General features: G+C 58.6%; 1 protein-coding gene across 1 annotated transcript in view; it reads left to right on the plus strand.

The window, feature by feature from the left end:
• Positions 1–3,406: 3,406 nt before the first annotated feature.
• LOC147109872 (uncharacterized) overlaps positions 3,407–24,744 on the plus strand; it is a gene marked incomplete at its 5' end in the record, with an annotated part of 63,250 nt that continues 41,912 nt past the window's right edge. Inside the window, 4 exons of the mRNA XM_086002410.1 lie at positions 3,407–3,627; positions 8,604–8,717; positions 10,960–11,104; positions 13,962–14,048. Of these exons, the coding sequence (XP_085858536.1) occupies positions 3,407–3,627; positions 8,604–8,717; positions 10,960–11,104; positions 13,962–14,048 (567 nt within the window). The remainder of the gene's footprint in view (positions 3,628–8,603; positions 8,718–10,959; positions 11,105–13,961; positions 14,049–24,744) is intronic.

Here is a 24,744-nt window from a genome sequence, read left to right on the forward strand (position 1 = left end):
GCTGCCGTCCTGCTGGGGTTAGATTTTCAGTGCCACCTTAAAAGTGTTACAATGGCATACGGTGGACCCCTACCCCCACTCACAGTCCGCAGCCAGCAGCTCCCAAATTGCCCGCCGCGCACCAGGTGCAACCTCTCCACACTCAGAGTCACCCCCCCCCCCACTGTTTGCTAACCTCACCCCCGACTGTAAGCCCATCGCCACAAAGAGCAGGCGATACAGTGCCGGGGACAGGGTTTTCATTAAAACCGAAGTGGAGCGGCTCCTGAAGGAAGGGATTATTGAGGGCAGCACCAGCCCCTGGCGAGCCCAGGTTGTGGTCGTTAAGACCGGCGAGAAGCAGCGCCTGGTCATCGACTACAGCCAGACAATAAATCGCTACACCCTGCTGGACGCCTACCCACTCCCCCGCATAGCTGATATGGTCAACCAGATCGCGCAGTACCGCGTCTTCTCGACCATTGACCTGAAATCAGCGTACCACCAGCTCCCTATCCGCCCTGAGGACCGCCAGTATACTGCCTTTGAGGCAAACGGCCGCCTCTATCACTTCCTTAGGGTTCCCTTTGGCGTCACCAACGGGGTCTCCGTCTTCCAAAGGGAGATGGACCGGATGGTAGATCAAAATGCGTTGCAGGCCACTTTCCCATATCTGGACAATGTGACCATCTGCGGCCGTGACTTGCAGGACCATGATGCAAACCTCGAAAAATTCCTCCGCACCGCCCAACTCCTGAACCTGACATATAACAAGGAGAAGTGCATATTCCGCACAAACCGCCTCACCATCCTTGGCTGTATTGTGGAACACGGAGTCATCAGCCCTGACCCCGACCGGATGCGACCCCTTATGGAACTACCACTGCCCCACTGCCTCAAGGCCCTGAAGAGGTGCCTAGGGTTTTTCTCCTATTATGCCCAGTGGGTCCCCTACTATGCGGACAAGGCCCATCCGCTGATCAAGTCCACCTCTTTTCCCTTGACGGCAGAGGCCCGCTTAGCCTTCCACCGTATCAAGGAAGACATTGCCAAAGCCACCATGCACGCAGTGGACGAATCCATCCCCTTCCAGGTGGAAAGCGACGCGTCCGACTTTGCCCTGGCCGCTACCCTCAATCAGGCGGGGAGACCCGTGGCCTTCTTTTCACGAACCCTCCAAGGCCCGGAGACCAGACACTCCGCTGTTGAGAAGGAGGCCCAGGCGATTGTGGAGGCTGTGCGTCATTGGAGGCACTACCTGGCCGGAAAACGATTTACCCTGCTCACTGACCAACGTTCAGTTGCTTTCATGTTTAACAACAAGCAGAGGGGCAAAATCAAAAATGACAAGATCTTGAGGTGGAGAATCGAACTTTCCACCTACAATTACGAGATCTTGTACCGGCCCGGGAAGCTCAATGAACCCCCGGATGCGCTATCGCGTGGCACCTGCGCCAGCGCGCAGATCGATAGACTGTGGGCCCTCCACAATGACCTCTGCCACCCGGGGGCCACCAGGTTCTTCCACTTCATCAAGGCCCGCAACCTGCCTTACTCTATTGAGGAGGTCAGGACCATGACCAGGAACTGCCAAGTCTGCGCTGAGTGCAAACCGCACTTTTATAGACCAGACAGGGCCCACCTGATAAAAGCCACTCGCCCCTTCGAGCGCCTGAGCGTTGATTTTAAAGGGCCTCTCCCCTCCTCCGACCGCAATGTGTACTTCCTCAATATTATTGATGAGTACTCCCGTTTCCCGTTCGCCATCCCCTGCCCGGACATGACCAGTGCCACGGTCATTAAATGTCTGAACGACCTCTTCACCCTGTTCGGTTTCCCCAGCTATATCCATAGCGACCGGGGCTCATCGTTTATGAGTGACGAACTCGGTCAGTACCTGCTAACTAGGGGTATTGCCACAAGCAGGACCACCAGTTACAACCCCCGGGGGAACGGACAGGTGGAAAGAGAAAATGCGACAGTTTGGAAGGCCGCCCTGCTAGCCTTAAAGTCTAGGGGCCTTCCAACCTCCCGCTGGCAGGATGTGCTCCCCGATGCGCTCCACTCTATTCGGTCACTGCTCTGCACTGCCACTAACGCCACCCCTCATGAGAAAATGTTTGTCTTCCCAAGGAAGTCCACATCGGGGACATCGCTACCGCCATGGCTGACGTCCCCAGGGCCGGTCCTACTGAGAAGGCACGTGAGGACCCATAAAACGGACCCCCTGGTCGAGAGGGTCGACCTCCTCCACGCCAACCCCCAGTATGCTTACATTGCATACCCGGACGGGCGGGAGGACACAGTCTCCATAAGAGACCTTGCACCCTCGGGGGCTGCGGTAACCCACTACTCACTACCACCCCCCGCCACGATCCGATATCCAGCCCCAGCAGACAGCAGGCCTGGGCCCAGCGACCCGCTCGACACCTACGAGGACGACACACCTGTGCCACAGCCTACGCGGGACTCGACGTCGGAAGCTCCACTACCCCTGCCGTCGCCACGCCGATCACAGCGGCAGACAAGACCTCCGGAGAGACTCCAATACACTAACTTTCAATACACTTCACCCCGCCGGACTCAATTTTAAACAAGGGGTGAATGTGGTAAACCACTGTTTGTATTCCACTGTGTACATGCCTGGACATGCCTCGGCTGACTCCTCCCACAAGTCCTAGTATAAAGGTGACTGCTCCCCAGCCCCCTTTGTATTCTGGACCGGTCGACCACTCGAGGCAGACCTTCATTCTTTTGTTAATAAAAGCCTTAAGTTACTGTCTTAACTCTCAGTCTTTTATGAGTAATTGATAGCGCATCAGTGCTGCACTGTCGGAGGGGCAGTACTGAGGGAGTGCTGCACTGTCAGAGGGACAGTACTGAGGGAGCGCTGCAGTGTCGGAGGGGCAGTACTGAGGGAGTGTTGCACTGTCGGAGGACAGTACTGAGGTAGTGCTGCACTGTCGGAGGGGCAGTACTGAGGGAACGCTGCACTGTCGGGGGATCAGTACTGAGGGAGCGCTGCACTGTCCGAGGGGCAGTGCTGAGGGAGTGCTGCAGTGTTGGGGGGACAGTACTGAGGGTGCGCTGTACTGTCAGAGGGAGAGTACTGAGGGAGCGCTGCACTGTCCGAGGGGCAGTGCCGATGGAATGCTGCAGTGTCGGAGGGAAAGTACTGAGGGAGCGCTGCACTGTCGGAGGGGCAGAACTGAGGGAGCGCCGCACTGTCGGGTCAGTACTGAGGGAGTGCTGCACTGTCGGAGGGGTAGTACTGAGGGAGTGCTGCACTGTTGGAGGGTCAATACTGAGGGAGGGCTGAACGGTCGGAGGGGCAGTACTGAGCGAGTGCTGCACTGTCGGGTCAGTACTGAGGGAGTGCTGCACTGTCGGAGTAACATGACTGAGGGAGCGCCGCACTGTCGGGGCCGTACTGAGGGAGCGCCGCACTGTCGGAGGAACAGTACTGAAAGAGCGCCGCACTGTCGGAGTGATAGTACTGAGGGAGCGCCGCACTGTCGGGTCAGTACTGAGGGAGTGCTGCACTGTCGGAGGGGTAGTACTGAGGGAGTACTGCACTGTTGGAGGGTCAATACTGAGGGAGTGCTGCACGGTCGGAGGGGCAGTACTGAGCGAGTGCTGCACTGTCGGGTCAGTACTGGGGGAGTGCTGCACTGTCGGAGGGGTAGTACTGAGTGAGTGCTGCACTGTCGGTGGGCCAGTACTGAGGTAGCGCTGCACTGCCAGGGGGATAGTACAGAGCGAGTGCTGCACTGTCGGAGTGGCAGTACTGAGGGAGCGCTGCACTGTCAGAGGGGCTGGACTGAGGGAGTGCTGCACTGCCAGGGGGATAGTACAGAGCGAGTGCTGCACTGTCGGAGTGGCAGTACTGAGGGAGCGCTGCACTGTCAGAGGGGCTGTACTGAGGGAGTGCTGCACTCTTGGAGGGACAGTACTGAGGAAGCGCTGTACTGTCGGAGGGGCTGTACTGAGGGAGCGCTGCACTGTCGGAGGGGCAGTACTGAGGAAACGCTTCATTGTCAGAGGGACAGTACTGAGGGAGTGCTGCACTGTCGGAGGGGCAGCACTGAGGGAGCGCCGCACTGTCGGAGGGGCCGAACTGAGGGACTGCTGCACTGTCGGAGGGGCAGTGCTGAGGGACCGCTGCACTGTCGGAGGGACAGTACTGAGGGAGCGCCGCACTGTCGGAGGGGCCGTACTGAGGGAGTGCTGCACTGTCAGAGGGGCAGTATTGAGGGAGCGCCGTATTGTCAGAAAGGCCGTACTGAGGGAGTGCTGCACTGTCGGAGGGGCAGTACTGAGGGAGTGCTGCACTGTCAGAGGGACAGTACTGAGGGAGCGCTGCAGTGTCGGAGGGGCAGTACTGAGGGAGTGTTGCACTGTCAGGGGACAGTACTGAGGGAGTGCTGCACTGTCGGAGGGGCAGTACTGAGGGAACGCTGCACTGTCGGGGGGTCAGTACTGAGGGAGCGCTGCACTGTCCGAGGGGCAGTGCCGAGGGAGTGCTGCAGTGTTGGGGGAACAGCACTGAGGGAGCGCTGAACTGTCGGAGGGGCAGTACTGAGGGAGGGCTGCACTGTCGGAGGGGCAGTACTGAGGGAACGCTGCGCTGTCGGGGGGTCAGTACTGAGGGAGCGCTGCACTGTCCGAGGGGCAGTGCCGAGGGAGTGCTGCAGTGTTGGGGGGACAGCACTGAGGGAGCGCTGCACTGTCGGAGGGAAAGTACTGAGGGAGTGCTGCAGTGTCGGAGGGGCAGTACTGAGGGAGTTTTGCACTGTCGGAGAACAGTACTGAGTGAGTGCTGCACTGTCGGTGGGCCAGTACTGAGGGAACGCTGCACTGTCGGTGGGCCAGTACTGAGGGAGTGCTGCACTGTCAGTGGGCCAGTACTGAGGGAGCTCTGCACTGTCGGTGGGCCAGAACTGAGGGAGTGCTGCACTGTCGGTGGGCCAGTACTGAGGGAGTGCTGCACTGTCGGTGGGCCAGTACTGAGGGAGCGCTGCACTGCCAGGGGGATAGTACAGAGCGAGTGCTGCACTCTTGGAGGGGCAGTACTGAAGGAGCGCTGTACTGTCGGAGGGTCAGTACTGAGGGAGCGCCGCACTGTTGGAGGTGTGGTACTGAGGTAGCGCTGCACTGTCAGAGGGACAGGACTGAGGAAGCGCTGTACTGTCGGAGTGGGAGTACTGAGGGAGCGCTGCATTGTCGGAGGGGCAGTACTGAGGGAACCCTTCACTGTCGGAGGGACAGTACTGAGGGAGCGCTGCACCTTCGGAGGGGCAGTACTGAGGGAGCGCCGCACTGTCGGAGGGGCCGTACTGAGGGAGTGCTGCACTGTCAGAGGGGCAGTATTGAGGGAGTGCCGCACTGTCGCAGGGGCCGCACTGAGTGAGAGCTGCACTGTTGGAGGGGCAGTACTGAGGGAACGCTGCACTGTCGGAGGGGCAGTACTGAGGGAGCGCTGCACTGTCGGAGGGGCAGTCCTGAGGGAACGCTTCACTGTCAGAGGGACAGTTCTGAGGAAGCGCTGTACTGTCGGAGGGGCAGTACTGAGGGAGTGCTGCACTGTCGCAGGGGCAGTACTGAGGGAACTCTTCACTGTCGGAGGGACAGTACTGAGGGAGCGCCGCACTGTCGGAGGGGCAGTACTGAGGGAGCGCCGCACTGTTGGAGGGGCCATACAGAGGGAGAGCTGCACTGTCGGAGGGGCAGTATTGAGGGAGCGCCGCACTGTCAGAGGGGCCATACTGAGGGAGCGCTGCACTGTCGGAGGGGCAGTATTGAGGGAGTGCTGCACTGTCGGTTTGCCAGTACTGAGGGAGTTCTGCACTGTCAGTGGGCCAGTACAGAGAGAGTGCTGAACTGTCAGTGGGGCAGTACTGAAGGAGCGTTGCACTGTCGGAGGGGCAGTACTGAAGGAGCGTTGCACTGTCGGTGGGCCAGTACTGAGGGAGTGCTGCACTGTCGGTTTGCCAGTACTGAGGGAGTTCTGCACTGTCAGTGGGCCAGTACAGAGAGAGTGCTGAACTGTCAGTGGGGCAGTACTGAGGGAGGGCTGCACTGCCAGGGGGATAGTACGGAGCGAGTGCTGCACTGTCGGAGGGGCAGTACTGAGGGAGCGCTGCACTGTCAGAGGGGCTGTACTGAGGGAGCGCTGCACTCTTGGAGGGGCAGTACTGAGGGAGCGACGCACTGTTGGAGGTGTGGCACTGAGGTAGCGCTGCACTGTCAGAGTGATAGTACTGAGGAAGTGCTGTACTATCGGAGGGGCAGTACTGAGGGAGCGCTGCACTGTCGGAAGGGCAGTACTGAGGGAAAGCTTCACTGTCGGAGGGACAGTACTGAGGGAGCGCTCCATTGTCGGAGGGGCAGTACTGAGGGAGCGCCGCACTGTCGGACGGGCTGTACAGAGGGAGTGCTGCACTGTTGGAGGGGCAGTGCTGAGGGAGCGCCGCACTGCCGGAGGGACAGTACTGAGGGAGCGCTGCACTGTAGGAGGGGCCGTACTGAGGGAGTGCTGTACTGTCAGAGGGGCAGTATTGAGGGAGCGCCGCACTGTTGGAGGTGCTGTACTGAGGTAGTGCTGCACTGTCAGAGGGACAGTACTGAGGAAGCGCTGTACTGTCGGAGGGGCAGTACTGAGGGAGCGCTGCACTGTCGGAGGGGCAGTACTCAGGTTACGCTTCACTGTCGGAGGGACAGCACTGAGGGAGCGCTGCACTGTCGGTGGGCCAGTACTGAGGGAGCGCTGCACTGCCAGGGGGATAGTACGGAGCGAGTGCTGCACTGTCGGAGGGGCAGTACTGAGGGAGCGCTGCACTGTCAGAGGGGCTGTACTGAGGGAGCGCTGCACTCTTGGAGGGGCAGTACTGAAGGAGCGCTGTACTATCGAAGGCGTAGTACTGAGGGAGCGCCGCCCTGTTGGAGGTGCGGTACTGAGGTAGCGCTGCACTGTCAGAGGGATAGTACTGAGGAAGTGTTGTATTGTCGGAAGGGCAGTACTGAGGGAATGCTTCACTGCCGGAGGGACAGTACTGAGGGAGCGCTGCACTGTCAGAGGGGCAGTACAGAGGGAGTGCCGCACTGTTGGAGGGGCCGTACAGAGGGAGTGCTGCACTATCGGAGGGGCAGTGCTGAGGGAGCGCCGCACTGTAGGAGGGGCCGTACTGAGGGAGTGCTGCACTGTCAGAGGGGAAGTATTGAGGGAGCGCCGCACTGTCAGAGGGGCCGTACTGAGGGAGCGTTGCACTGCCAGGAGGACAGTACAGAGCGAGTGCTGCAGTGTCAGAGGGGCAGTACTGAGGTAGCGCTGCGCTGTCGGAGGGGCCGTACTGAGGGAGCGCTGCACTGTCGGTGGGCCAGTACTGAGGGAGTACTGCACTGTCGGTGGGCCAGTACTGAGGGAGTTCTACACTGTCGGTGGGCCAGTACTGAGGGAGTGCTGCACTGTCGGTGAGCCAGTACTGAAGGAGCGCTGTACTGTCGGAGGGGCAGTACTGAGGGAGCGCCGCACTGTTGGAGGTGCGGTACTGAGGTAGCGCTGCACTGTCAGAGGGACAGTACTGAGGAAGCGCTGTACTGTTGGAGGGGCTGTACTGAGGGAGCGCTGCACTGTCGGAGGCGTAGTACTGAGGGAACGCTTCATTGTCATAGGGACAGTACTGAGGGAGCGCTGCACTGTCGGAGGGGCAGCACTGAGGGAGCGCCGCACTGTCGGAGGGGCCGAACTGAGGGACTGCTGCACTGTCGGAGGGGCAGTGCTGAGGGACCGCCGCACTGTCGGAGGGACAGTACTGAGGGAGCGCCGTATTGTCAGAAAGGCCGTACTGAGGGAGTGCTGCACTGTCGGAGGGACAGTACTGAGGGAGCGCTGCACTGTCAGAGGGACAGCACTGAGGGAGCACTGCAGTGTCGGAGGGGCAGTACCGAGGGAGTGTTGCACTGTCGGAGGACAGAACTGAGGGAGTGCTGCACTGTCGGAGGGGCAGTACTGAGGGAACGCTGCACTGTCGGGGGGTCAGTACTGAGGGAGCGCTGCAATCTCCGAGGGGCAGTGCCGAGGGAGTGCTGCAGTGTTGGGGGGACAGCACTGAGGGAGCGCTGCACTGTCGGGGGGGCAGTACTGAGGGCGTGCTGCACTGTCCGAGGGGCAATGCCGATCGAATGCTGCAGTGTCGGAGGGAAAGTACTGAGGGAGTGCTGCAGTGTCGGAGGGGCAGTACTGAGGGAGTGTTGCACTGTCGGAGAATAGTACTGAGTGAGTGCTGCACTGTCTGTGGGCCAGTACTGAGGGAGTGCTGCACTGTCGGTGGGCCCGTACTGAGGGAGTTCTGCACTGTCGGTGGGCCAGAACTGAGGGAGTGCTGCACTGTCGGTGGGCCAGTACTGAGGGAGTGCTACACTGTCGGTGGGCCAGTACTGAGGGGGCGCTGCACTGCCAGGGGGATAGTACAGGGTGAGTGCTGCACTGTCGGAGGGGCAGTATTGAGGGAGCGCTGCACTGTCAGAGGGGCTGTTCTGAGGGAGCGCTGCACTCTTGGAGGGGCAGTACTGAAGGAGCGCTGTACTGTCGGAGGGGCAGTATTGAGGGAGCGCTGCACTGTCAGAGGGGCTGTTCTGAGGGAGCGCTGCACTCTTGGAGGGGCAGTACTGAAGGAGCGCTGTACTGTCGGAGGGTCAGTACTGAGGGAGCGCCGCACTGTTGGAGGTGCGGTACTGAGGTAGCGCTGCACTGTCAGAGGGACAGTACTGAGGAAGCGCTGTGCTGTCGGAGTGGCAGTACTGAGGGAGCGCTGCACTGTCGGAGGGGCAGTACTGAGGGAAAGCTTCACTGTCGGAGGGACAGTACTGAGGGAGGGCTGCACTTTCGGAGGGGCAGTACTGAGGGAGCGCCGCACTGTCGGAGGGGCCGTACTGAGGGAGTGCTGCACTGTCAGAGGGGCAGTATTGAGGGAGCGCCGCACTGTCACAGGGGCCGTAGTGAGGGAGCGTTGCACTGCCAGGAGGACAGTACAGAGCGAGTGCTGCACTGTCGGAGGGGCAGTACTGAGGGAGCGCTGCACTGTCGGAGGGGCCGTACTGAGGGAGCGCTGCACTGTCGGTGGGCCAGTACTGAGGGAGTACTGCACTGTCGGTGGGCCAGTACTGAGGGAGTTCTGCACTGTCGGTGGGCCAGTACTGAGGGAGTGCTGCACTGTCGGTGAGCCAGTACTGAAGGAGCGCTGTACTGTCGGAGGGGCAGTACTGAGGGAGCGCCGCACTGTTGGAGGTGCGGTACTGAGGTAGCGCTGCACTGTCAGAGGGACAGTACTGAGGAAGCGCTGTACTGTTGGAGGGGCTGTACTGAGGGAACGCTGCACTGTCGGAGGCGCAGTACTGAGGGAACGCTTCATTGTCATAGGGACAGTACTGAGGGAGCGCTGCACTGTCAGAGGGGCAGCACTGAGGGAGCGCCGCACTGTCGGAGGGGCCGAACTGAGGGACTGCTGCACTGTCGGAGGGGCAGTGCTGAGGGACCGCCGCACTGTCGGAGGGACAGTACTGAGGGAGCGCCGCACTGTCGGAGTGGCCGTACTGAGGGAGTGCTGCACTGTCAGAGGGGCAGTATTGAGGGAGCGCCGTATTGTCAGAAAGGCCGTACTGAGGGAGTGCTGCACTGTCGGAGGGGCAGTACTGAGGGAGTGCTGCACTGTCAGAGGGACAGTACTGAGGGAGCGCTGCAGTGTCAGAGGGGCAGTACTGAGGGAGTGTTGCACTGTCGGAGGACAGAACTGAGGGAGTGCTGCACTGTCGGAGGGGCAGTACTGAGGGAACGCTGCACTGTCGGGGGGTCAGTACTGAGGGAGCGCTGCAATGTCCGAGGGGCAGTGCCGAGGGAGTGCTGCAGTGTTGGGGGGACAGCACTGAGGGAGCGCTGCACTGTCGGAGGGGCAGTACTGAGGGAGTGCTGCACTGTCCGAGGGGCAGTGCCGATAGAATGCTGCAGTGTTGGATGGAAAGTACAGAGGGATTGCTGCAGTGTCGGTGGGCCAGTGCTGAGGGAGTGCTGCACTGTCGGTGGGCCAGTACTGAGGGAGTTCTGCACTGTCGGTGGGCCAGAACTGAGGGAGTGCTGCACTGTCGGTGGGCCAGTACTGAGGGGGCGCTGCACTGTCAGAGGGGCTGTTCTGAGGGAGCGCTGCACTCTTGGAGGGGCAGTACTGAAGAAGCGCTGTACTGTCGGAGGGGCAGTATTGAGGGAGCGCTGCACTGTCAGAGGGGCTGCACTGAGGGAGCGCTGCACTCTTGGAGGGGCAGTACTGAAGGAGCGCTGCACTGTCGGAGGGTCAGTACTGAGGGAGCGCCGCTCTGTTGGAGGTGCGGTACTGAGGTAGCGCTGCACTGTCAGAGGGACAGTACTGCGGAAGCGCTGTACTGTCGGAGTGGCAGTACTGAGGGAGCGCTGCACTGTCGGAGGGGCAGTACTGAGGGAACGCTTCACTGTCGGAGGGACAGTACTGAGGGAGCGCTGCACTTTCGGAGGGCAGTACTGAGGGAGCGCCGCACTGTTGGAGGGGCCATACTGAGGGAGTGCTGCACTGTCAGAGGGGCAGTATTGAGGTAGCGCCGCACTGTCACAGGGGCCGTACTGAGGGAGCGTTGCACTGCCAGGAGGACAGTACAGAGCGAGTGCTGCACTGTCGGAGGGGCAGTACTGAGGGAGCGCTGCACTGTCGGAGGGGCCATACTGAGGGAGCGCTGCACTGTCAGTGGGCCAGTACTGAGGGAGTTCTACACTGTCGGTGGGCCAGTACTGAGGGAGTGCTGCACTGTCGGCGAGCCAGTACTGAAGGAGCGCTGTACTGTCGGTGGGTCAGTGCTGAGGGAGCGCCGCACTGTTGGAGGTGCGGTACTGAGGTAGCGCTGCACTGTCAGAGGGACAGTACTGCGGAAGCGCTGTACTGTCGGAGTGGCAGTACTGAGGGAGCGCTGCACTGTCGGAGGGGCAGTACTGAGGGAACGCTTCACTGTCGGAGGGACAGTACTGAGGGAGCGCTGCACTTTCGGAGGGGCAGTACTGAGGGAGCGCCGCACTGTCGGAGGGGCCGTACTGAGGGAGTGCCGCACTGTCAGAGGGGCAGCATTGAGGGAGCGCCGCACTGTCACGGGCCGTACTGAGGGAGCGTTGCACTGCCAGGAGGACAGTACAGAGTGAGTGCTGCACTGTCGGAGGGGCAGTACTGAGGGAGCGCTGCACTGTCGGAGGGGCAGTACTGAGGGAGCGCTGCACTGTCGGTGGGCCAGTACTGAGGGAGTGCTGCACTGTCGGCGGGCCAGTACTGAGGGAGTGCTGCACTGTCTGTGAGCCAGTACTGAGGGAGCCCTGCACTGTCGGAGGGGCAGTACTGAGGGAACTCTTCACTCTTGGAGGGACAGTACTGAGGGAGCGGCGCACTGTCGGAGGGGCCATACTGAGGGAGTGCTGCACTATTGGAGGGGCAGTACTGAGGGAGCGCTGCATTGGCGGAGGGGCCGTACTGAGGGAGTGCTGCACTGTCAGAGGGGCAGTATTGAGGGAGCGCCGCACTGTCAGAGGGGCCGTACTGAGGGAGCGCTGCGCTGTCGGGGGGGCAGTACTGAAGGAGTGCTGCACTGTCGGTGGGCCAGTACAAAGGGAGTGCTGCACTGTCGGTGGGCCAGTAAAGAGGGAGTTCTGCACTGTCGGTGGGCCAGTACGGAGGGAGTGCTGCACTGTCGGTGGGCCAGTACTGAGGGAGCGCTGCACTGCCAGGGGGATAGTACGGAGCGAGTGCTGCACTGTCGGAGGGGCAGTACTGAGGGATCGCTGCACTGTCAGAGGGGCTGTACTGAGGGAGCGCTGCACTCTTGGAGGGGCAGTACTGAAGGAGCGCTGTACTATCGGAGGCGCAGTACTGAGGGATCACCGCACTGTTGGAGGTGCGGTACTGAGGTAGCGCTGCACTGTCAGAGGGATAGTACTGAGGGAGAGCTGCACTGTCGGAGGGGCAGTACTGAGGGAGCGCTGCACTGTCGGAGGGACAGTACTGAGGGAGAGCTGCACTGTCGCAGGGGCAGTACAGAGGGTGCGCCGCACTGTCGGAGGGACCGTACAGGGGGAGTGCTGCACTGTCGGAGGGGCAGTGCTGAGGGAGTGTTGCACTGTCGGAGGACAGAACTGAAGGAGCGCTGCACTGTGAGAGGGACAGTACTGAGGGACCGCCGCACTGTCGGAGGGGCAGTACTGAGGGAGCGCCGCACTTTCGGAGGGGCCGTACTGAGGGAGTGCTGCACTGTCAGAGGGGCAGTATTGAGGGAGCACCGTATTGTCAGAAAGGCCGTACTGAGGGAGTGCTGCACTGTCGGAGGGGCAGTACTGAGGGAGTGCTGCACTGTCAGAGGGACAGTACTGAGGGAGCGCTGCAGTGTCGGAGGGGCAGTACTGAGGGAGTGTTGCACTGTCGGAGGGGCAGTACTGAGGGAACGCTGCACTGTCGGGGGGTCAGTACTGAGGGAGCGCTGCACTGTCCGAGGGGCAGTGCCGAGGGAGTGCTGCAGTGTTGGGGGGACAGCACTGAGGGAGCGTTGCACTGTCGGAGGGGCAGTACTGAGGGAGTGCTGCACTGTCCGAGGAGCAGTGCCGATCGAATGCTGCAGTGTCGGAGGGAAAGTACTGAGGGAGTGCTGCAGTGTCGGAGGGGCAGTACTGAGGGAGTGTTGCACTGTCGGAGAATAGTACTGAGTGAGTGGTGCACTGTCGGTGGGCCAGTACTGAGGGAGTGCTGCACTGTCGGTGGGCCAGTACTGAGGGAGTTCTGCACTGTCGGTGGGCCAGAACTGAGGGACTCCTGCACTGTCGGTGGGCCAGTACTGAGGGAGTTCTGCACTGTCGGTGGGCCAGTACTGAGGGGGCGCTGCACTGCCAGGGGGATAGTACAGAGCGAGTGCTGCACTGTCGGAGGGGCAGTGCTGAGGGAGCGCCGCACTGTCGGAGGGACAGTACTGAGGGAGCGCCGCACTGTAGGAGGGGCCGTACTGAGGGAGTGCTGCACTGTCAGAGGGGAAGTATTGAGGGAGCGCCGCACTGTCAGAGGGGCCGTACTGAGGGAACGTTGCACTGCCAGGAGGACAGTACAGAGCAAGTGCTGCACTGTCGGTGGGCCAGTACTGAGGGAGTACTGCACTGTCGGTGGGCCAGTACTGAGGGAGTTCTACACTGTCGGTGGGCCAGTACTGAGGGAGTGCTGCACTGTCGGTGAGCCAGTACTGAAGGAGCGCTGTACTGTCGGAGGGGCAGTACTGAGGGAGCGCCGCACTGTTGGAGGTGCGGTACTGAGGTAGCGCTGCACTGTCAGAGGGACAGTACTGAGGAAGCGCTGTACTGTTGGAGGGGCTTTACTGAGGGAGCGCTGCACTGTCGGAGGCGTAGTACTGAGGGAACGCTTCATTGTCATAGGGACAGTACTGAGGGAGCGCTGCACTGTCGGAGGGGCAGCACTGAGGGAGCGCCGCACTGTCGGAGGGGCCGAACTGAGGGACTGCTGCACTGTCGGAGAGGCAGTGCTGAGGGACCGCCGCACTGTCGGAGGGACAGTGCTGAGGGAGCGCCGCACTGTCGGAGGGGCCGTACTGAGGGAGTGCTGCACTGTCAGAGGGGCAGTATTGAGGGAGCGCCGTATTGTCAGAAAGGCCGTACTGAGGGAGTGCTGCACTGTCGGAGGGGCAGTACTGAGGGAGTGCTGAACTGTCAGAGGGACAGTACTGAGGGAGCGCTGCAGTGTCGGAGGTGCAGTACTGAGGGAGTGTTGCACTGTCGGAGGACAGAACTGAGGGAGTGCTGCACTGTCAGAGGGGCAGTACTGAGGGAACGCTGCACTGTCGGGGGGTCAGTACTGAGGGAGCGCTGCAATGTCCGAGGGGCAGTGCCGATCGAATGCTGCAGTGTCGGAGGGAAAGTACTGAGGGAGTGCTGCAGTGTCGGAGGGGCAGTGCTGAGGGAGCGCCGCACTGTCGGAGGGACAGTACTGAGGGAGCGCCGCACTGTAGGAGGGGCCGTACTGAGGGAGTGCTGCACTGTCAGAGGGGAAGTATTGAGGGAGCGCCGCACTGTCAGAGGGGCCGTACTGAGGGAGCGTTGCACTGCCAGGAGGACAGTACAGAGCGAGTGCTGCAGTGTCAGAGGGGCAGTACTGAGGTAGCGCTGCGCTGTCGGAGGGGCCGTACTGAGGGAGCGCTGCACTGTCGGTGGGCCAGTACTGAGGGAGTACTGCACTGTCGGTGGGCCAGTACTGAGGGAGTTCTACACTGTCGGTGGGCCAGTACTGAGGGAGTGCTGCACTGTCGGTGAGCCAGTACTCAAGGAGCGCTGTACTGTCGGAGGGGCAGTACTGAGGGAGCGCCGCACTGTTGGAGGTGCGGTACTGAGGTAGCGCTGCACTGTCAGAGGGACAGTACTGAGGAAGCGCTGTACTGTTGGAGGGGCTGTACTGAGGGAGCGCTGCACTGTCGGAGGCGTAGTACTGAGGGAACGCTTCATTGTCATAGGGACAGTACTGAGGGAGCGCTGCACTGTCGGAGGGGCAGCACTGAGGGAGCGCCGCACTGTCGGAGGGGCCGAACTGAGGGACTGCTGCACTGTCGGAGGGGCAGTGCTGAGGGACCGCCGCACTGTCGGAGGGACAGTACTGAGGGAGCGCCGTATTGTCAGAAAGGCCGTACTGAGGGAGTGCTGCACTGTCGGAGGGACAGTACTGAGGGAGCGCTGCACTGTCGGGGGGTCAGTACTGAGGGAGCGCTGCAATGTCCGAGGGGCAGTGCCAAGGGAGTGCTGCAGTGTTGGGGGGACAGCACTGAGGGAGCGCTGCACTGTCGGGGGGGCAGTACTGAGGGAGTGCTGCACTGTCCGAGGGGCAGTGCCGATCGAATGCTGCAGTGTCGGAGGGAAAGTACTGAGGGAGTGCTGCAGTGTCGGAGGGGCAGTACTGAGGGAGTGTTGCACTGTCGGAGAATAGTACTGAGTGAGTGCTGCACTGTCTGTGGGCCAGTACTGAGGGAGTGCTGCACTGTCGGTGGGCCCGTACTGAGGGAGTTCTGCACTGTCGGTGGGCCAGAACTGAGGGAGTGCTACACTGTCGGTGGGCCAGTATTGAGGGGGCGCTCCACTGCCAGGGGGATAGTACAGGGTGAGTGCTGCACTGTCGGAGGGGCAGTATTGAGGGAGCGCTGCACTGTCAGAGGGGCTGTTCTGAGGGAGCGCTGCACTCTTGGAGGGGCAGTACTGAAGGAGCGCTGTACTGTCGGAGGGGCAGTATTGAGGGAGCGCTGCACTGTCAGAGGGGCTGTTCTGAGGGAGCGCTGCACTCTTGGAGGGGCAGTACTGAAGGAGCGCTATACTGTCGGAGGGTCAGTACTGAGGGAGCACCGCACTGTTGGAGGTGCGGTACTGAGGTAGCGCTGCACTGTCAGAGGGACAGTACTGAGGAAGCGCTGTACTGTCGGAGTGGCAGTACTGAGGGAGCGCTGCACTGTCGGAGGGGCAGTACTGAGGGAAAGCTTCACTGTCGGAGGGACAGTACTGAGGGAGTGCTGCACTTTCGGAGGGGCAGTACTGAGGGAGCGCCGCACTGTCGGAGGGGCCGTACTGAGGGAGTGCTGCACTGTCAGAGGGGCAGTATTGAGGGAGCGCCGCACTGTCACAGGGGCCGTACTGAGGGAGCGTTGCACTGCCAGGAGGACAGTACAGAGCGAGTGCTGCACTGTCGGAGGGGCAGTACTGAGGGAGCGCTGCACTGTCGGAGGGGCCGTACTGAGGGAACGCTTCATTGTCATAGGGACAGTACTGAGGGAGCGCTGCACTGTCAGAGGGGGAGCACTGAGGGAGCGCCGCACTGTCGGAGGGGCCGAACTGAGGGACTGCTGCACTGTCGGAGGGGCAGTGCTGAGGGACAGCCGCACTGTCGGAGGGACAGTACTGAGGGAGCGCCGCACTGTCGGAGTGGCCGTACTGAGGGAGTGCTGCACTGTCAGAGGGGCAGTATTGATGGAGCGCCGTATTGTCAGAAAGGCCGTACTGAGGGAGTGCTGCACTGTCGGAGGGGCAGTACTGAGGGAGTGCTGCACTGTCAGAGGGACAGTACTGAGGGAGCGCTGCAGTGTCGGAGGGGCAGTACTGAGGGAGTGTTGCACTGTCGGAGGACAGAACTGAGGGAGTGCTGCACTGTCGGAGGGGCAGTACTGAGGGAGCGCTGCAATGTCCGAGGGGCAGTGCCGAGGGAGTGCTGCAGTGTTGGGGGGACAGCACTGAGGGAGCGCTGCACTGTCAGAGGGGCAGTACTGAGGGAGTGTTGCAATGTCGGAGAATAGTACTGAGTGAGTGCTGCACTGTCGGCGGGCCAGTACTGAGGGAGTGCTGCACTGTCGGTGGGCCAGTACTGAGGGAGTTCTGCACTGTCGGTGGGCCAGAACTGAGGGGGCGCTGCACTGTCAGAGGGGCTGCACTGAGGGAGTGCTGCACTCTTGGAGGGGCAGTACTGAAGGAGCGCTGCACTGTCGGAGGGTCAGTACTGAGGGAGCGCCGCACTGTTGGAGGTGCGGTACTGAGGTAGCGCTGTACTGTCGGAGTGGCAGTACTGAGGGAGCGCTGCACTGTCGGAGGGGCAGTACTGAGGGAACGCTTCACTGTCGGAGGGACAGTACTGAGGGAGCGCTGCACTTTCGGAGGGGCAGTACTGAGGGAGCGCCGCACTTTCGGAGGGGTCGTACTGAGGGAGTGCTGCACTCTCAGAGGGGCAGTATTGAGGGAGCGCCGCACTGTCTGTGGGGCCGTACTGAGGGAGCGTTGCACTGCCAGGAGGACAGTACAGAGCGAGTGCTGCACTGTCGGAGGGGCAGTACTGAGGGAGCGCTGCACTGTCGGAGGGGCAGTACTGAGGGAGCGCAGCACTGTCAGAGGGGCTGTACTGAGCGAGCGCTGCACTCTGGGAGGGGCAGTACTGAAGGAGCGCTGTACTATCGGAGGCGTAGTACTGAGGGAGCGCCGCCCTGTTGGAGGTGCGGTACTGAGGTAGCGCTGCACTGTCAGAGGGATAGTACTGAGGAAGTGCTGTACTGTCGGAGGGGCAGTACTGAGGGAGCGCTGCACTGTCGGAAGGGCAGTGCTGAGGGAATGCTTCACTGCCGGAGGGACAGTACTGAGGGAGCGCTGCACTGTCGGAGGGGCCGTACAGAGGGAGTGCTGCACTGTCGGAGGGGCAGTGCTGAGGGAGCGCCGCACTGTCGGAGGGACAGTACTGAGGGAGCGCCGCACTGTAGGAGGGGCCGTACTGAGGGAGTGCTGCACTGTCAGAGGGGAAGTATTGAGGGAGCGCCGCACTGTCAGAGGGGCCGTACTGAGGGAACGTTGCACTGCCAGGAGGACAGTACAGAGCGAGTGCTGCACTGTCGGAGGGGCAGTACTGAGGTAGCGCTGCACTGTCGGAGGGGCCGTACTGAGGGAGCGCTGCACTGTCGGTGGGCCAGTACTGAGGGAGTACTGCACTGTCGGTGGGCCAGTACTGAGGGAGTTCTACACTGTCGGTGGGCCAGTACTGAGGGAGTGCTGCACTGTCGGTGAGCCAGTACTGAAGGAGCGCTGTACTGTCGGAGGGGCAGTACTGAGGGAGCGCTGTACTGTCGGAGGGGGAGTAGTGAGGGAGCGCTGTACTGTTGGAGGGGCAGTACTGAGGGAGCGATGCACTGTCGGCGGGGCAGTACTGAGGGAACGCTTCATTGTCGGAGGGACAGTACTGAGGGAGCGCTGCACCGTCGGTGGGCCAGGACTGAGGGAGTGCTGCACTGCCAGGGGGATAGTACGGAGCGAGTGCTGCACCTTCGGAGGGGCAGTACTGAAGGAGCGCTGTAGTGTCGGAGGGGCAGTACTGAGGGAGCGCCGAACTGTTGGAGGTGCGGTACTGAGGTAGCGCTGCACTGTCGGAGGGGCAGTACTCAGGGAGTGGCACACTGTCGGAGGGGCCGTACTGAGGGAGTGCTGCACTGTCAGAGGGCAGTATTGAGGGAGCGCCGCACTGTCAGAGGGGGCGTACTGAGGGAGCACTGCACTGTCGGAGGAGCAGGGCTGATGGAGCGCTGCACTGTCGGTGGGCCAGTACTGAGGGAGTGCAGCACTGTTGGTGGGCCAGTACTGAGGGAGTTCTGCACTGTCAGTGGGCCAGTACTGAGGGAGCGCAGCACTGCCAGGGGGACAGTACGGAGCGAGTGCTGCACTGTCGGAGGGGCAATACTGAGGGAGCGCTGCACTCTCGGAGGGGCAGTACTGAAGGAGCGTTGTACTGTCGGAGGGCAGTACTGAGGGAGCGCCGCACTGTTGTAGGTGCGGTACTGAGGGAGCGCCGCACTGTCGGAGGGGCCGTACAGAGGGAGTGCTGCACTGTTGGAGGGGCAGTGCAAAGGGAGTTCTGCACTGTCGGTGGGCCAGTACTGAGGGAGCGCTGCACTGTCGGAGGGGCCGTACTGAGTGTGTGCTGCACTGTCAGAGGGGCAGTATTGAGGGAGCGCCGCACTGTCAGAGGGGCCGTACTGAGGGAGCGCTGCACTGTCGGTGGGGCAGTACTGAGGGAGTGCTGCACTGCCACGGGGATAGTATGGAGCGAGTGCTGCACTGTCGGAGGGGCAGTACTGAAGGAGCATTGTACTGTCGGAGGGGCAGCACTGAGGGAGCTCCGCACTGTTGGAGGTGCGGTACTGAGGTAGCGCTGCACTGTCAGAGGGACAGTACTGAGGAAGCGCTGTACTGTCGGAGGGGCAGTACTGAGGGAACGCTTCAATGTTGGAGGGGCCGTACTGAGGGAGTGCTGCACTGTCAGAGGGGCAGTGCCGAGGGAACGCCGCACTGTCGGAGGGGCCGTACTGAGGGAGTGCTGCACTGTCAGAGGGGCAGTACCGAGGGAACGCCGCACTGTCGGAGGGGCCATACTGAGGGAGTGCTGCACTGTCAGAGGGGCAGTATTGCGGGAGCGCCGCACTGTCAGAGGGGGCGTACTGAGGGAGCACTGCACTGTCGGAGGGGCAGTACTGAAGGTGCGCTGCACTGTCGGTGGGCCAGTACTGAGGGGGTGTGTTAAGTCTGTGTGTTCTAGTTATTGTTAATAAGAATCACTGCACACAGACCACAAGAGTAAATTCAACAGGTCTTTACTAGTCGGAGGTCAGGCTGAACTGCCCAATAAATCATTACACAGCACTTATATACCGGTGTGGTCACCACCGGTATTACAGTATACAGCAGCCAAGATAAAGTAGTGCATCTCTTAAAATAGTTCTCTTAAAGGTGGAACGGTTACATACACCGCAATCCTCCCTTTTTAGCTTAACAGTATATATTCCCCATTAAACATAACATAATAACATATATACACAACTTCATGTAAAAACAGTTCACAGATTCAGTCTCTGAGGAGGCCTCCTGATCCGAGACGGATAACGCCTTTCAGGGGTCTCTGGTTCTCGTTGCTGGGGTGACTCATCTAGTTGATCCCCTATGGATAGGACATCATCATCAGGTATATTCACTTCTGAGGTAGATGCTTCAGGCTCACTAACTTCCTTCACGGTTGACTCTGTCGTAACCATGGGCTCGACCCTTGTTCTCGATCCCACCAGTTGGTCAGCATGATGTCGCATTACATTTTCATCAACATCTACCGTGTACATCAGGGGTCCTTGTCTGGCCCGAATTGTTCCAGATTGCCATTTCTCGTTTTTATAGTCCCTGGCTAACACCGGTTGTCCTATTTCAAAACTCCGAGTGGGCTTGTTATTGATAGGCTGGAACTGTTTGTTTTCGACTTCCCTCCGCACATTTGGTTTTAACAAGTCCAACCTGGACCGCAACCTCCTGTTATAGAACATCATGGCAGGACTTTGGTTTGTTGTTGCATGGGTGGCGTTTCGATATGCCAGTAGGAAATTGTTCACCTTGTGTTGCAGTGGAATCTGATCTTCGCTCATGGCCTTTATTGCCTTTTTGAACGTCTGTACAAACCTCTCGGCCAGCCCATTCGTAGCTGGATGATATGGGGCAGAGGTATAATGTTTCACCCCATTCTTCTTCAGGAATTTCTGGAATTCCTCTGACACGAACTGTGGTCCGTTGTCTGAACATATTTGCTCTGGCAATCCATTTCTTGCAAATATCGTTCTTAGCACTGCGATCGTCTTCTCCGAGGTAGTGGTAGTCATTTTAATCACTTCTGGCCATTTAGAATGTGCGTCCACCGCAATTAAAAACATGGAATCCATGAATGGACCAGCAAAGTCAATATGTACACGTTGCCATGGGGTTGAAGGCCATTCCCATGGATGCAGCGGTGCAATTGGAGGTGCATTTTGGACTTTTTGGCACCCTGAGCAGCTTTTCGTCAGATCCTCTATCTGTTGGTCAATACCCGGCCACCACACATAAGCCCTAGCAAGGCTTTTCATCTTGACTCCCCCCAGATGACCTTCATGTAGTTCTTTTAGAACTCTCTCTCTTAACTTAGGAGGGATAATCACCCTTGTTCCATACATCAATGTTCCCTGACAGATGGACAGCTGTTCTCGTCTTGCTGAGAATGCCGGTAACAGTGGATCACCATGGGCTGGCCATCCCTTTACTGTCAATTCGTAGACCCGGGACAGTGTGGAGTCATTCCTAGTCTCCCTTTCAATATTTGCATTGGTGACAGGTAAACATTCGATGATGGTCGAGTGAAATAACTCCACCGGGTCAACCGTCGGTGCCTCCTCCTCAGTAGGTAGTGGCAGGCGCGACAGCCCATCAGCATTACCATGCTGCTTTGTACCTTTGAATTCTATCTGATATTGATGTGCCCCTAGGAAAAGGGACCATCTCTGGAGCCTCTGTGCTGTCATCACCGAAACACCCTTCTTAGGGTTAAAAATGGATACCAACGGCTGGTGGTCTGTCAGCAGTGTAAACTTCTGGCCCTGCAGGTAATGATTAAACTTCTTTACTCCCCACACAAGGCTGAGAGCCTCCCTATCTATCTGAGCATAGTTGCGCTCAGCGGAGGTCAATGATCTGGATGCAAATGCGACTGGCCTTTCCAAGCCATTTGGCAACTTGTGTGAGAGTACTGCTCCAATACCATAAGGAGAAGCATCACAAGCCAAACGAATAGGTAGCGTTGGGTTGAAGTGAGCCAACACTTCCTCTGAGGTGATCAATGCCTTGCTTTTGCGAAAGGCCTTCTTACAGTCCTCGCTCCACTTCCATGGTACTTCCTTCTGCAAAAGAGCGTTCAGCGGGTGCAGCACCGTGGATAGATTTGGCAGAAACTTATGGTAATAGTTAATCAACCCTAGGAACGACCTCAACTGGGATACATTTTCCGGAGCGGGAGCCTTCACAACAGCTTCGATCTTGTCAGGTGACTTGTGCAGCCCCTCCTGGTCAATGACATAACCACAGTACGAGATCCGTTTCTGAAAGAACTCACATTTCTGGCGATTAACTCGAAGTCCATATTCCTTCAATCTGGTGAGCACCAGTTTCAAATTTGCAAGGTGTTCCTCATCGTCATCTCCTGTAATCAGGATATCGTCCAAGTAACATTGAGTGCTTGGAATTCCCTGTAATACCTGCTCCATGGCCCTCTGCCAAATTGCTGGAGCCGAAGCCACTCCAAAAACCAGTCTATTATATCGATACAAGCCTCTGTGCGTGTTGATTGTGAGATACTGGCGCGACTCTTCCTCAACTTCCATCTGTAAGTACGCTTGCGCCAGGTCTATCTTGGTGAAGTGTTTCCCGCCAGACAATGAAGCAAAGATATCCTCAATCCGCGGAAGCGGATATTGCACCGTGTGAAGCACCGGATTAACCGTGATCTTGAAGTCTCCACAGATGCGGACCTTCCCCGGTTCCCCTGGCTTGTTACTCGATGAACGCTTCATGACGGGAACAATGGGCGTGGCCCACTCACTCCAGTCCACCTTAGACAGTACTCCTGAACGTTCTAGCCCTTCCAGCTCAGCTTCCACAGCAGGTCGTATCGCATAAGGTACCGGTCTGGCTTTGAAAAATTTTGGGTTTGCATGTTCTGCAATCTTGATTTTTGCCGTAATTCCTCTCAGTGTTCCCAGTCCCTGTTGGAACACCTCTTTAGCATCATCCAATATTCTGGACAATCGTTTAGGTTTGACATCTTTCTTTCCGGAATCTATCGTTATTGCTTTTAGAGAGTGCCAGTCCATATTTATTTTCCTGATCCACTCCCGTCCCAGAAGTGGTGGACCTCCCTCAGGTAGTACATATAAGTCCATTCCTTGGTGTTCTTTGCCCTTGTGTACCACCTTGACTTTTATCTTTCCGATGGGGTATACTCTTTGCCCCGTGTATGTCTGCAATACTATCTCCGTATCCCGTAGGGGAATATGTGTGAATAACCTTTTGTAATCTTGCTTATTCATGACCGTCAACGCCGATCCGGTGTCCAATTCCATCTTCACTTGGACTCCTGCTATCTGAAGTGTGACCCAGATAGTTTGTAGATCAGCTTCCTTACTCACATTGTGAATTCTCAGACTACCCAGTTCCTTGCTGTTGGAGTCTGAATCCGAATTCTGTTCATCCGAACTCTTCTCAGCCACTTTATGTACCTTTCTGCACTTTTCCTGCGGTGACTTTTTGTTGCTGGTCTTCTTTCCTGACCGGCATACTTTAGCTATGTGACCAAGCTTGCCACATTTTCTACATTCCTGATTTTTAAACCAGCATTGGTTCTGATCGTGTGTTGTCTTTCCACAACGATAACATTTCGCTGTACCCAAAGCCATTTGATCTACGCTGAGTACCGCTGCCTTCAGCTGCATTTCCACAGTGCCTCTCGCTGCAGCTTCGTGTGATGCTGCAATAGTGACAGCCTTATCAAGTGTAAGATCATTCTCTTCAAGCAGCCGCTTTTGTGTTCCTTCTTTCGACAATCCACACACGAATTTGTCTCTCAGTGCCTCTGTCAGTCTTTCCCCAAACTGACAGTATTTCGCTAGCTTACGCAGTTCAATTAAATACTCCGCGTTGCTTTCCTCTTTCAGTTGCGTTCTCGCATAAAATTTAAATCGTTCCGCTAACATCAGCGGTGTGGGGTTCAAATGATTTCTCAGGACAGCAACAATATTAGCGAAAGCCTGATCCGCCGGTTTAGCTGGTGATAGAAGATGCTTCAATAGCCCGTATGTCTTCGCACCCATTGAGTTTAGTAAGGTTAGTGCTTTATCTTCATCTGATATTTTATTTGCCTTACAATAAATCTCTATGCGTTCTACATACGTGGCCCAATCTTCAACATCGGGATCGAAATCGTTGATGTTACCATGCTTAGGCATCCTCGCAATCTTCTTGAGAAACAAAAAGAAATTTTTCTTTTATTTTTTTTCAAAATGGCGGTTTCCCGCGCTTGTCTTCTTCCCCCACCTACGAAAATGGCGGCTTCCCGCGTTTGCCTTTCTCCCCCACTGGCTGTAATGACGATTGCCGTATTGCTGCGTTTGCCCTCCCCAGCGGTTCTCAAATCGTGCCTCCCAGCCCCTCTTGCAGTCCGGTCCTTTCCCCCGGCTGTGGCTGAGTTCTCCGTGGTTTTTTAACATTTTATCCCGCGCCTCGCGGCCTCGGTAGCTGCCCGGCCTTTTTCCCCGGTCGCGGTTGAGCTCTCTCTCGACGCTGTTGCATCTCCCAGCCCGCTTGCAGCCCGGTCTTTTACACCGGCTGCATTTGCATTCACCGCGACTTCTGTCCGGCTCTTTTCCCCGGCCGTGGTCGAGTTCTCCGCCCTTATATCCTCCGTTTTTCCCTCCCCTACTTCACAGCCAACGTGGCCGACGCTGCTCGTCGCTGATCGGCTTACCCACCACCGTGATAGAAGGGATGATCACTGCCTGTTGCTGATGGAAGGCTTCGTGTCAGGATTCTTCCTTGCTCTTCAGACCCGAGACTTTTCTCAGCAGGATGATGAGGGCGGATGCCTCTTCTCGACGCCCGTTAAACTGCCTTGGATATATCTCTGCCGCAGGGTAAGATCGTCATCGTCGCCACTGTTAAGTCTGTGTGTTCTAGTTATTGTTAATAAGAATCACTGCACACAGACCACAAGAGTAAATTCAACAGGTCTTTACTAGTCGGAGGTCAGGCTGAACTGCCCAATAAATCATTACACAGCACTTATATACCGGTGTGGTCACCACCAGTATTACAGTATACAGCAGCCAAGATAAAGTAGTGCATCTCTTAAAATAGTTCTCTTAAAGGTGGAACGGTTACATACACCACAGGGTGCAGCACTGTCGGTGGGCCAGTACTGAGGGAGTTCTGCACTGTCGGTGGGCCAGTACTGGGGGAGTGCTGCACTGTCGGTGGGCCAGTACTGAGGGAGCGCTGCACTGTCAGGGGTTCAATACTGAGGGAGTGCTGCACTGTCGGAGGGACAGTACTGAGGGAGTGCTGCACTGTCGGAGGGGCAGTACTGAGGGAGCGCTGCAGTGTCTGAGGGGCAGTGCCGAGGGAGAGCTGCAGCGTCGGAGGGACAGTACTGAGGGAGCGCTGCACCTTCGGAGGGGCAGTACTGAGGGAGCACCGCACTGTTGGAGGGGCGGTACTGAGGTAGCGCTGCACTGTCAGAGGGGCAGTACTGAGGGAGCGATGCACTGTCAGAGGGGCAGTACTGAGGGAGCGCTGCACTGTCGGAGGAACAGCCC

The sequence above is a fragment of the Somniosus microcephalus genome, chromosome 12 (genome assembly GCF_052327205.1).
Source record: "Somniosus microcephalus isolate GS21.2 chromosome 12, FLI_Smic_1.0, whole genome shotgun sequence".
NCBI lineage: Eukaryota > Metazoa > Chordata > Chondrichthyes > Squaliformes > Somniosidae > Somniosus > Somniosus microcephalus.